The sequence below is a fragment of the Hipposideros armiger genome, unplaced genomic scaffold (genome assembly GCF_001890085.2).
Source record: "Hipposideros armiger isolate ML-2016 unplaced genomic scaffold, ASM189008v1 scaffold_1410, whole genome shotgun sequence".
NCBI classification, from domain to species: Eukaryota; Metazoa; Chordata; class Mammalia; order Chiroptera; family Hipposideridae; genus Hipposideros; species Hipposideros armiger.
Window position 1 is genome coordinate 104,174 of NW_017732760.1, and position 14,074 is coordinate 118,247.

Consider the following 14,074-nt stretch of genomic DNA (forward strand, 5'->3'; position numbering starts at 1 on the left):
TATATGAAAACTCTGTAAAGGTAATGTTACATAAAAGCTCACTGCTTACTGAAATGAAGGAAGAATTAAACGTGTGAAATTAATTGCTAAAATATTACTTTATTGTAAAAAAAAAAAATCCTGAGTAATAATAGGTCATTTGGAATCTCATGCAGACACACATTTTAATTTCTTTGAACCAGATAAGAAAAATCACAATATGCTGTACTTTAGTGTAAAAATCAATTTATTATACAACAATCATACAGAATGCTTTTTATCTATCTACAAAGAAAAATGGCTTCTCCTGCCTCCCTGGCCACCCCAATCATGATACTATGTTCTTAAGGTATAAGTACTTTCAACGGTAAACCAAAAAAGTGATATCCTTATTTTCTGAATAAGGAAGCCCCCCAGAAACATCATAAAATGATATGGAAATATTAGAAAGAACCAGAATGGTCTCTACACACAAAGTGCTGTTCTGCCCATTGCAGTATATCATTTTGCTTTAAAATAAGTACCTTTCTCATGGTGGTGGGAGAAATTCACCCTCAATATGCCTAAATAGTTCAATATGTAATTTTGAAGGGTTGAAAATTACTCTATGTTTAATTCCATTAAGTAAACGTTCTATTTTGTTAGTTTAAAAACTGGGGGAATTATTAACAGATATGCTTACTGCTTACAGTACTCATTTAAATGTTTTCACTGTTATGAGTAAGAAGAAATTTGGGAAAAAACATTTTCCATTTTTTTCTTTATAAATTTTTTACAGTTTTGTTTTAGGAACATCACATAAGTAGACAGTTTGTTTTTCAAAGCTGTAACACTTAATGACAGGCTAAAATATTTACCTGATTCAATTTTTGTGGCTAAGATATCTTAGCTCCATGTATTTTTACCAGCCCTTGAATGGTTTAAGGCCATAAATGTTTTATTAAAGCTTCTCTAGAATTAAAGACCAATTGGAAATCATCCTGAAACCTTTAAATTGAGCTTGAAAGTGTAAACTACCCCAGTTTTCCCCTTTGATCTGAGAGGTGTCAAGCTGCCCTATGTGTAGCACTCCTTGGCCTGTCCTTCTGCTGGACAATAGCTTCCCGCCATGCTCTGCAGATACAAAGCTCATGGAAGCGCCCAGAATTGCAGGTATGGTGCCGAGTGGTGAGACTTTAGGGCCTATTGACAATTAAGAATAAGATGAATACCATGAATGACAGTGATGTGTCCTCTCTGAGTCTCATTTTTACCTGGATTTTAGCCCATGTTTGGGACCTAAAACCGAACTAGAGTCCAGTTGCTCCAAGGGCTTTCTCCTCAGTCCAAGTTCTATTTGTCACCGAGGAGCAGTAACAGTCATGCCCAAAGTTAGCCCTTGTTTTACAACCCTTGTTTTACAACGAGTTTCTAGGAGAGAACAATACTTATAATAATACAGTTATAATGTGACGGACGTGGGGGTTAAGCACCCTAGCGCAAGTCAGTTTTAGAAAACTGTTTAGAAAAATAAATCCAAGAATAAGTGGGCATCAGACAGATGTCTGTTCAACAGAACTAGATCAACAAATAGAGAAGGGATGTTACAGGGTACAACCTTTCACCATGAAGACAGTGTGAGATCTAGTCATCTTTCAAAAAGTGGGCCAGAATCCTGAGTGGGTAGTTTACATGAAAGAGAATTAGAAAAGTCAGTACATTGTCAGTTTGCAATGTCAGTAGAAAATTCAGTGTTTTGTTTTTTTTAAAGAGAAAAAATAAATTAAAAACTAGAGGTTAGGAGGCAAGAAAAGCAAAAAAAAGACAGAAAGGCACTCCCAGACAGACTGGAATGTGTTGGGGCAATGGTGACAGTGCCTTCCTGGCACTTAAGCATTTGATGTCAACATTATGACCTAAAAACTTATTTTAAAAAGAAGGTCTAGGGTATAAGTGCTTTTTATAGGGTATAAACCATCATCAAATCTTCAGAACACATTCTGTCTCCATTCTTGGTACAGTGTAATAGTAAGTAACAATCCCACCTTAGGGAGGAAGCAAATATTCATTAATGCCTTCCTCGGCTTTTGTGCTTGATTCTCAGTACAGGCTGTTACCAGGGCAGGGAAAGGATGAGCTGAGTTTGCCAAATCGGCACTTTTCAGTGCGGCTCATGACTAGCTCACGGCTTAGTGTTGAAATCTCTCCACAGTCTTCCAATTTTTATTTCCTACTTTCAAAAACTTCACCTGCAAAGAGTGACAGCAGGGATTTGGGAACAAAATTCACAAACAGGCTCACAAGAACTCATTGACAAGTTCAATGTCTATCTGCCCTGATTGCTGTTAATTCTGATTTGTAAGTATCCCAGTGGCATATCATTCTAAGGAAGAGGGCAGAAGGGGCTTGGGTCCTTGTTCAGAAAGAGATGAGCAGCCAGGTTGAGATTCTGCTTTTAATACTGAGTATTGTTCTGTCTATATCTTAACCTGGGCAACTTAACACGAGAGGTAGACGTGAATAATTAAAGAAACCAAATTAAAACTGAGGAACAACTCCTGTTCAAGGCCCCTGAGCTATGAGGGTTTGGCAGAAGATTTTTTTTTTCTTCGAAAAACTAATCCTCAAAATAAAAATATACAAATTTCATTACCATATCACTAAGTTGAGAATCAGGGGTGGCTGTGGGAATTTGACAGACTCTAAGAGAAAAGTTTTGCTACATTTTCCATTTATAATCCCATTCTAATAAATTTTATGGGGTTGATTCCTAAAGGAACACAGGGCCTAATTACTTTATGCACTGACAATTATTGCTTAATATAGATTGGAACATACCCTGTATTTAGAAGGTAATTAACATTTTAAAAAACATTTTAATGTGAACAAAACTCTTAACTTTTAATTTGAAGACTTGCTGTGAGAAACAATGCTTCGAGTTTCCTGGCTTTGATGTATATAAGGCATTATAAAGACGGTTTCTGGTGCGGGGTGAAGTCGGGGGGGGGGGGGGGGGGGGGGACGGGGGACGGAGGGAGAGGTTGCACCAGTTCTGAGGTCTACAGAGTTCAGCTTCACCTCAGTGCTGACAGAAGCATTCAGTTAACAGATTAACCTAATAGCAAGATATTAATACATTCTGGGTACAAATGATTTATAAACTCAAAAGAAATTAGTTTATGCTAAAACATATATAACTTGCAATTCAGTCCTTGCTTTAAAACAAGCGAATCTGTTAGGCTATTATATATGCTTTGTCTGGTTACTCGATGTTTACTGTGCTTTCTTGCTTATTGTTACTCCATTAGTTGCAGTGAAGTAGGCTTTGGAAAAACCATTCTTAACTTCTTTCCCTGCTGGTGACTCTTCCATCTCTTTCTTCATTGGCTTTTTTCGATATGTCTGTTGGATGTGTATATTTTGATGAGAAAAAGAAAGAAAAAGGATTCTTTAATAAGACCTTGTCTCTAACGTGGCATATAGTCTAAAACAATGCATGACTTTTTTTGGTACTGGACTTTCTAATAAGAATTCTTGTTTTTAATATGACAACTTTCAAGCTTCTGGTTAAAAAAATAAATAGGGTAAAAACAGGACATATGAATGAATTCCAATGAAAGATTGTTTCTTTCACCTTATCTACAATAAGATAGTATTTATATATTATATATTATGGAATTAGCATTCAATTTACTCTGTATTAGTTGCTTACTTGAAAAGAATTTTTTTTGAGTTTTTTTTCAATTGAGGTATAACTGACATACATTATATTAGTTTCACACATACAACATACTGATTGGATATTTGTATATGTTGTGAAATGATCACCACAATAAGTCTAGTTAACAGCCATCACCACATATATTGGACATTTTTTTTTGTGATGAGAACTTTTAAGTTCTACTCTCTCAGCATCTTTCAAATGTGCAATACAGTATTGATAACTATAGTCACCATGATGTACATTACATCTCCATGCCTTATTTAAGAACAATTTTTAAGAAACACAATTCCAGTGAAAAAGTGCTGTTATTTAAAAAGTACTAGTACCTGGGATTTGGGCTTGATTTGAGTTTTGGCATATCTTTGCTATTCTGACAAAATGCCTGATCTCATCTCATTTTGACCTTTTTTTTTTTTCCTTTTAAGCAATGGTATTAAGGCTTAAGACTAACAGAATATACTCAACTTGGAAGGACTAGATTCAGTTGACCCACATGCAGGGTTAAAGCTGTGCATGCCACTTGCCTACCCCGGCTGGGCCATCTGTTTCTCTTCAAGAGCCAACAGCAAATGACTCCCTTAGCTTTCCTTTAACATTCAGCTTTTTTTCCTTTTTGTGGCTTTGTTCGGTTCTATCAATGGTTATTTCTTTAGAAATTCTCAAAGGAAATGCTTATCTCTTCTAAAAGACAAAGCCTAGCCAGTCCAATTTCAGAAACACAAGAGCTGAAAAGCTGTCAAAAGTTCAGTTCCCACAGCTGTACTCTATAAAACCACTACGGGTTGACTTTCAGCAAATGCAAACTAAGAAATCAGAAGGCACTTGTTTGTCTGAAGAAGAAAATGCAGTTGAATACAATTTCAAAAGTACTGTTTTGAATAGAAATGTATGTTCTCATTTTTTTCATGAAGCTTTCTGTTTCTCTAGACAACAAAGGAGAGCAATTTCAAACCTACATCTATTTGAGGCCTGTGCTGTTACAGCTTACATCAGTTCTGGGATAACAGTTGCTCTGAAATTGCATTTTGAAGTTCTCTCCCATTTAAATTGTTAAATAAAAAGACGCTTAAGAAAAAAATCAGTGTGACCTTTCTACACTGCTTTGCCTTAAAATAATTTTTTCCCACATCGACAGTGAGTTTACAACAGCGGTTCTCAACCTTCCTAATGCCGCGACCCCTTAATACAGTTCCTCATGTTGTGGTGACCCCCAACCATAAAATTATTTCGTTGCTACTCTATAACTGTAATTTTGCTACTGTTATGAATCGTAATGTAAATATCTTTTTGTTTTCCGATGGTCTTAGGCGACCCGTGAAAGGGTTGTTCGACCCCCAAAGGGGTCGCGACCCACAGGTTGAGAATCGCTGGTCTACAACATCACAGTAGCTGATATGGAAACAATTTTTTAATCTTAAATTCATTTAGCCCACGTTCTTCTCCATTCATATAAATTTCCTGGATCTGTCTTATTATACACAATGTTTAACTTTCGGAATTCATGGAATAGCATGGTGCAAGTATATGATACCAATGCATAATATTTCTGATAAAACTTCATTTGCAGGCATTGAGAAATGTTTAACAGAATGGCCATTAGACTATTCCAATGGTTATCCTTTGAGGAGGACCTCCTTTGTGGGGAGAGGTATTAGGAGTACAAGTCTCACTTTTTACTTTATGCACCACTATCACTAGAATTTACCAACAAGTCTGTGCTACATAATATGTAATCAGCAAAATTAAATACATATATAATGTAAAAGTGCAGTCTACTGGCTTTACTGCTGACTACTGACATTGAACTTACCTGGAAATAAAAATTTAAGAAGAGGATGACGAGTGTAAGCATGTAAGAAGACTGGAAGATGAGGCAGCCGAAGGGGAAGCCACAGGGTTTCACGACAGCGCTCATGGTGTGTGTGATGGTGAGCACAAACTGCACCTGGAGGGGCGGCGGGAAGGGCGTCATCGGGAGGGACGCAGCTGGGCATACAAAAGCCACTGCCAACTTTTATGCTTTAGAAACCAGCTACTCTTACTCCGGAAATTTTGCAAGAATAAAACAAATAAGAAAATGCTAAAGCAACGCACTCTCTCATCCAGAAATTTTATTTAAAATTCTATGAGTAAGTAGTTATAATTGTTCGTTAATTTTCTCACGGAAAAGTCGTTGAAATGACTTAGATAAAAATGATTTAACATCAACATTAATTTTAAAAGTATTCATCTACATTTCAAAGCAAGGAATAAGCTAAGGACATTTTAACACACAAGGTTTCACTCTTAAAAGGCCATTTTTAGGGGAAAAAAATAGGCAGCCTCATTGCACATGGAAAAACCTCTGACTTCTAAGAGGACTGAGACTGCTGTTTCCTTTCCCCAACCCATGAGAACATTTAGAAGCTTCCCAGGGAGAAGAGCTGAAAGGAGGGAGAACATACCAGTTGAGCCTGCGTGAGGTATTTCTTCCACCAAAGATACTTGTGCATAGATGGAAACACAGAAAGTCCATAGTAGGAGTACATAAGAATGTGGATAAAACTGTTCAGAGTGGGTCCAAAGAAACCTGCGAAAGTACCAGGTAAAAGTTAATGCTCTTCTAGAAACTAAGACTGTTCATTCTTTGTCCAGTGAGATCCTTCTTGTGTGTCATGAGGACAAATAACAAATATGGCACTAACAATCACATGGATACACTCACCCTGGCTATTGGGCCATTGTTCCAGGATTCAGCAAATGTTGCCTAAACAGAAGGACTAAACTGGGACAGTGTTTCAGTCAGAGTGCCAACCACATAGGTAACTCCTGATGTGCAAAGCTTTTTACTGTCCCTTTAACTCATTACTATCAGCTAATTGGGGAGAAAAGGAAATGTTAGCTTAAAGCTGATGGCAGAATTTCTTTGAGAGAGGTGTCTTTGCTTTAGATAAACCTTTGGTGAGCAATTTTGATTATAGAAAGAGAGCCTTCAGTGCCTGGCTGAGAAGCGTGCTCAAGAGTCAAGGAAAACATGCTGCCCTTCATAATCATGTAAATACAATCTACCTACAAGAAACCTAGGAGCCAGGATGCTGGGGACGGTGAGAGAACATGGGGAAGCGGGGGTAGGTTGCTGGGGAGCGGGGGAGAGAAGGGCCAGCAGGATGAGAACGGGCTGGGACTGGGACTGAGGAGACTGGCCAGAGAGACCTTCCCAGGAGCTGGGCCGTCTCACAGACTTTAGGACAAAGAATATCTAAAATCCAGTTTTAGGGTACTTGCTGTGCTGCGCTGTGCCAGGGCATTCCTCCCACCCGTCTTCATGAAATCTCCCTATAACTGCCATCAGCGTGGGTGAGTGGTGTTTCAGGACACCAGGGAAAACGGACTAAGTTCTATGTTGGGTCAACTAAGGGTCGGAAAGTTAGAGCTGCAAGAGGTAAGATTATTTGTTGAAAACAGGGAACCCCCTGTTGAGGATTAAGTCAATAAACTATGGAAAGTGCCCATCAGCATTCACTTGGTGTTGGGTACTTGTTGTGTTAGCTTGGGATCCAGATGGCTGGCCTCTGAGCTATGAGCCCTGTGATGGAAGAGACTGCAGCTAGAGGAGCCCTATTAGCTATATTCTCCTGGATATGTTACTTTCACTTCGTAAATTTTGATTTTCTCACCTGGAAAATGGGTATAATAATAATTACCTCTTAAGGCTGTGGTAGGATTGAGATAATATAATACAATATAAACTAAACTAAACATGTGCTGGTTAATTAATGAATTTGAATTCTCTAGCCTGGTTTCCCAATCCTGGATTAGAGATCTGGATAGATAACTGCTAATCAATGAATAAGGAACAAAAGGAATAACACCATGCATCTAGTAAGTCCTTAACAAACACTGGCTGAAGTAACTGGTTCAGGCACTTGAATTTATATAAAAACACAAATACAGTTTCAGAGTACCAGGGAGCACAACATTAGTGATTTTTTTTTTCTAGCCACATGAGTTTTCATTTCCATCAATTAATGAAAAATGAGTGGTAGCTGCTTATAATTTTTATAATCTATGCTGAATAAAAATTCACACATAGTATTTTATACATTGAAAATCTCTTTACACAGTGATTGAGATTGACTTTTAGATCCTTAGTAATTTGTAATGAAACTGTTGACAATCACAAAAAGTACTTAACCTTTATAACCGTCTTTTGGTGTTGATTATTTTCTATATGGAAGTCTATTATAGTCTTAATAACTAAATTCAAGAAACTAGATTCCATCAGGCTAGGAGAGATGTAAAAAGCATCTCTTTCTGTCCACTGCACTTTCAGAAATTTCCTTCACACTGTAGTTTAAATTTGCATTTCATCATCACTGATAATTCCAAATATCCTTGGTGTTTTAAAAAATGTCATCTCTACAAGATTCTAAATCCTGGGACAAAATCATTTTGACTTAAGTATTTTCGCATGTTCTGATTTTTCAAAAGTACTTTTAAATTCTCGGGTACAAGACAGTATCGGATAGAAAGTACAGTTCTCTCCAGCTCAGTGTTTCATACTGCAGGTCATAATGGACCCATTAGTAAATCAGTGCAGTGAGAGTTGTCATCAGCTTCCTGAAAAAGTGAAACAGAATGAAAAAAAAAAAAAAGCAGTGCCTCATACAGAGCCAGGCTTAAATACTGTCTTGTGAAATTTTTGTTTCATACAAAATATATACATATGAACAAGTGCATTGGGTTGTGATGTTTAAAAATGTATTTCTTATTGTAGTTCTTAGTAAAAAAAAAAGAAAAAGCCACTACTCTGGTGGCTTTAATTTTTCAGAATGGAAAAACAAGCCCTAAAAGTTGAAATGACTCCGTTTGTATCACAGCCAAGTGGTGACTTCTGGAAGGTGCTGTATTTATTCCTTCAGCCCCAGGCACTGGAGTAGAACTGCTCTAGCTGGGGTACTGCTTCTGGCCATTGGACACATGGCGCATGGACAAGAAAATATTGTTAAATTTTAAAGTAATACTCTGATTCTGCAGTACCAGAGACCATAAACTGCATGGCCCCTGGCCAACCCGTGCTTCCCGGTGTGACAGAACAGGCATGCGTGGCCTCCCTTCTCTCTCTGGTCTGCATGCAACGCTCAACACAGGAGACTCACTAATGGTCTTGCAAGATCCCTTACACAGAACTGAAAAATTAACAAAATAACTTACTTTGGCCACAAGGTATCCAGTTCAAAACACACCACCAGATGTTAAACATAGAGGCATGATGGTATACATGGAGAAAAGTAATCTGACCAGTTTTTTTCCGCAAAACAAAGAAAATCGTATCCAGGAACTCTATTAATTTGGAGAAGTAGTACCACCACAACACCTTGGCTACCTATAAGAATTTTAAAACGGGAAAAAGAAAAGGTGAGCACTGAAAATGCCCTCGTACTGCCCTCCCTCTCAGCATCCTGAGTGTCCTGTGCTTTACCGGCAGGCATGTCTCAGATTACCAACAAAACTCCAGGTTTTCCTTATTCCCAGCAACCCACTGTATTCTAGTGTTATCTTTCCAAAATACCTATCTGATCAGGTTGGTCCTCTGCACCTCCAGGACCGAGTCCGCGGTTCTGTGGTTTGTACAGGATCTTTCCGGGCTGGCGCGAGCTGGTGTTCCCAACCTCCTCCAAGCACAGCACCCAGATCCTCTGGGCTTCTCAAGCGGTCTGCTCGCTCTCCCCGAGCCCTGCTGCCGCTGTGCCGCTGCCTCTGCCTCTGCCCACTCCTCCCCACCTCCAGCACTACTTTCCTTACCTCACGTCTGGCATATGCCTAGTCATCCCTTATTAACACTCCCCTTAAAGACCACCTTTTCTCTGGAACTCTACCTAACCCTCTCCTTTCTTTCCTCCTTTCTAAATCAACCATGTCTTCATTTATATTCCCAAATTACTTTATGCATCTATTTTAATAACCATAATAAAGTGTAGTTGGTGTTATGAATCTATCTTTTCCAACAGATTATAATTCACTTGAAGGCAGAGACTGTCTCACCCTTGCTCAGTGCCTAATACTTAACAGAACACTACTGTTTCTTGCACTAGATTTTAATTTTTCTCTACTCCTCCAATGTACGTTTTTTATCTCTTAAAGTTATATGACCCAGGAGCAGTCTGTGACTACTGCTTTCACGTCTCTTCCTTAGAAGAAAAGATTAAAAATCAAGATGCTCTCCTTCCTCATTGATAGATCATGATCACCACTTCCGTTCCCTTCTAAGTCCCTTAGCATTAACATCTCCCTTATTAATAACCCATGTTTTTATTAAGAAAAATTTCAAACATTCCGCAAATGCAGGATGAACAAGTATAATGAAACCTCTCTGGTATCTATCGCTGAACTTCAAAAATTTTCAATATGATTCCAATTCGTTGAATCAATTCTATTTCCCACCACTTTTTTGGGGGGAGTGTAGCATATAAAAAATCCAAAGTATTGTATTATTTATCTATAAAAACTTCTAATGAATAGGGAGACTTTTTGTTTTAACATAACCACCATGACATTATCTAGTAAAATTAACAATTCCTTAATTCCTTTGAATAGCCTCGTCCATGTTCAAATCTGTCTCAAACATGTCTCTTTAAAAATGATTTGTTTGGTGCCGGCCGAGTGGCTCAGTTGGTTAAGAGCTTTCCCAAGGGTGCGAGCTCTGAGCAACAGGAACGCGGGTTCGATTCCCACATGGGCCAGTGATGCTGCGCCCCGTGCTGAGCTGCTGCTGAGCTGCCCACAGGTGGCAGGATGGCTCAGCTGGTGAGAGCACGTGCTCCTAACAGCAAGGTTGCCTGTTCAAGATGGTGGACTATGCTCACCCGCAACTAAGACTGAAATCAGCACCTTGAGGTGAGCTGCTGCCAGTGTGGCTCAGGGGATAGAGCCCACGCTCTTAACAACAAAGTTGCCGGTTCGACTCCCACATGGGATGGTGGCAACGCCCACCCACAACTAAGACTGAACTTGGCACCTTGAGCTGAGCAACTGCCCAGATGGCTCAGGGGATAGTGCATGCTGTTAACGAGGTTGCTGATTCGAATCCCACATGGGATGGTGGCTACGCCCACCCGCAACTAATTGAACACAGCACCTTGAGCTGAGGGGCATGACTGTACTTGGAGCTGAGCTTGCTGTGCCCTCCACAACTAAGATTGAAGGACAACAATTTGGCTCGTCCCCTTCCCCAATTCCCCAACACTGTTCCCCTCACCCAATTCCCCAATAAAATCTTAAAAAAAAAAGATTTGTTTAAATTAGGATCCAAACAAGGTCCAGTTTGCATTTCTGATAATGGTTCTTAAATTTCTTCTAATCAATAGCAGTTCCTCTCCTTGCTCCCCTTTCCTTTCATGTATTTTATTTCTTCAAAAAGCTAGATCAGTTGTATAGAGTTCCACTATTATGGATTTGGATGACTGTGTCTTCCTAGTGTTATTTAACTTCTCTAGTCCCCGCATTTTCTGTAACAGCAATTAGATGTAGAGGCTTGATTGGATACAGGTTTAAGAATACTTCATAGGTGGTTCTGTGTTCTTCCTATCACATCACATCAAGAGGGATGTAATTTCTGACATTCATGAACACCCAGTTCAGGTGTTATCAGCCTAATCCAATCATAATGAAATTTCCTTCAACTTTCACCTAGTAGTTTTATCATTTACAGATCACTGCTGTCTAGATCCATTATTTCACTAGGAGTTGCAAAATGGTGATTTTTATTCTCGTTATTTATGTAATTTTTTTTCTTCTAGAGAGAAGAACTCTTCCTCTTTATCCATTTGGAGATTCACATATGAAAGGCAGGAAAACGTTTCTTTCCTTTTTTTTTTTTTTTTTAGAATGAGTTGGTGTTTTAGCAACCTTCAAAGGGTAACCGTGAGGTTTCTTTGAGGTTCATTTTAAATTCGTGTTTTTAAAAATACATTTAATATGTTTCAATCCACTTCAGTCACTATTCTTTTGGATAGCCAAATTGTCCCACATTTAGCAGTGGGAGGCCCTTAAAGGTGGCTCTAGTAAGTTTTTGTATTGATCCTAGCAGTCTTGGATAGTTCCCTTGTTTTCTGTCATAAGAGGTTCTATATTCTTCCTATATATATTTCCTACCCAAACCAGGAATTGGCCAATTATATAAGAATCCTAATTCCTTCTGGTGGAAAATTATAGTATTTAGAGAACACAATCTGGGGATTCCCTGCTCATTGTACTGGGTTGTCACAGACTAAGCCTTTTCTATAGAGAAAGCTAAAAAAACACATTTGTTTTAGAAAGAATAAAGTTCTGATATTTCCAATTTGAATCTATGATTACTGGGTTTCATTGAATTTTTTAACTCCTTTCTTCTATGTTTAAATATGTCATAATAATATTAACATTATATACTTTATCCTACAGTTTACCTGTTAACAGTCTCCAAAAAAGCAATACTAATATTTTTATTAATAGCAACCAAAAAAAATTACTGAATACTGTTAAGATATATCACACTAAGGATGTCCAGTGAAAACACTGTTTTAAAGCTAATTGAAATAATTCTTTGTATGGTTATGTCACCAGCTTAATATATGGGTATATTCATTTATTTTAGTTTATTTCCAAGTGTTTTGGGGAAGGCTGCCCTGCCTTCTTTTAGGATTTAATTTTGTTTTATAATTATGTAAAACACTTAATGGTTCCCAAATCAAATGTAAGACAAGGCACATTCAGAGAGTCTAGTGTCCATCAACGTCCCCTCTGCCTTGTTCCCTCCCCAAAAAGGAAATCACTTGGTTAACTTTTGGTTTATTCTGCCATCGTTTCTTGTTAAAAACAAAAGCAAATACACACACATATAGTATTTATATCATTTCTTGCACAAAAGCTACTATACCATAAAAACTGTCTACACAGGTTGCTTTTTTTCACGTATCCTGGAGATGATTCTGTAACAGCATAGAGATCTTCCTCGTTCCATTTTGAAAGGGATTCATTACATGGATGTATCATGGTTTATGCAGTCAGTCTCCCGTAGTTGGACATTTGGAAAATATTTTTGTACCAAGCATTTCTATTAGAACAGGAGTCCCTTCCTTATCTAATCCCAGCCCCCATCCTCATATCTATTATAGAAAGAGAAAGACTTCTTTTCAGTGAGAAATGGTTACAGGTAGTTGACTTGCTTCTCATGACTCACCCGGATATCGGCTTCCCCTGCACTGGCAAGATTCTGACACTGTAAGTTGTAGCCTCCTTCCCAACTGGAGAGAATAAGCTGCCAAAGAAACAAGGAAGTGGGGAGGGAATCAACACAAGAATTTGGACAAAAACTAAATTTCTCATCCAGATTTCTAATTGGCATCTATTCAAGGTTTGAGCACAAACTTCCCAGAATTTGATTGATCCTGTCCTCAAACATTTATTATCAAAGGATTAATTCTTGCTAAGAACTGATATCAATAGTTATATTCCTTAATTATTATTATTTACTTCTAACCTCTTTTCTTTCTAAATTAAATCTAAAAAAACCCAGGATTCAGCTATGTTTTGAGGAACAAAATATTTTGTTAGTAATTATCTAGTCATATGTTTCTATAAGTAAAGTGTAGAATTAAATGTAAACAAATGTGAGGAAATGATACTAAATTTTTAATAATACTTTATATTGGCTTATACATATGTATCTTATTTGCTCTTGATAATTTTATGAAGTACATATTATCATTTTATTTAATTAAAATTTATTGGGTTGACAGTGGATAGTAAAATTACATAGGTTTCAAGTGTACAATTCTGTAATACATCATCTATATATCACATTGTGTGCTGACCACCCAGAGTCAGTTCTCCTTCCATCACCAAATACTTGACCTCCTTTGTCCTCTTCTACTATCCTCCCTCCCCGCTTACCCTCTAGTTCAGTAACCACTGAACAATTGTCTGTGCCTATGAGTTTTTGTTTCTTCATTTGTTTGTCTTGTTCCTTTGTTGCTTTCAGTTTTATATACCACTTATCAGTGAAGTCCTACGGTTCTCAATTTTATCTGTCTGACCTATTTTGCTTAGCATAATAATCTCAAGATCTATCCATGTTATCGCAAATGGCACTATTTCATCTTTTCTTATGGCAAGTAGTATTCCATTGTGTATATATACACCACATCTTCTTTATCCAATCATCTATTGAAGGACACTTCGGTTGTTTCCATATCTTGGCCACTGTAAAATAAAGCTGCAAAGAACATTGGAGCACATATATCTTTACAGATAAATGTTTTCAGATTTTTTTTTTTGGGTATATACCCAGGAGAGGGATTGCTGGGTCATATGGTTAATTCTATTCTTAATTTTTTGAGGAACCTCCACACTGCCTTCTATAGCGGCTGCACC

The 14,074-nt window shown here is 37.8% G+C and overlaps 1 protein-coding gene across 1 annotated transcript in view; it reads right to left on the bottom strand.

Moving 5' to 3' along the window:
* Positions 1-208: 208 nt before the first annotated feature.
* Positions 209-14,074, bottom strand: part of ELOVL2 (ELOVL fatty acid elongase 2) — a 68,397-nt gene continuing 54,531 nt past the window's right edge. The window contains exons 4-8 of the mRNA XM_019633791.1: positions 12,882-12,959; positions 8,876-9,047; positions 6,127-6,251; positions 5,493-5,627; positions 209-3,360 (exon numbers count right to left, since the gene is read on the bottom strand). Of these exons, the coding sequence (XP_019489336.1) occupies positions 3,232-3,360; positions 5,493-5,627; positions 6,127-6,251; positions 8,876-9,047; positions 12,882-12,959 (639 nt within the window). The 3' untranslated portion in view covers positions 209-3,231. The remainder of the gene's footprint in view (positions 3,361-5,492; positions 5,628-6,126; positions 6,252-8,875; positions 9,048-12,881; positions 12,960-14,074) is intronic.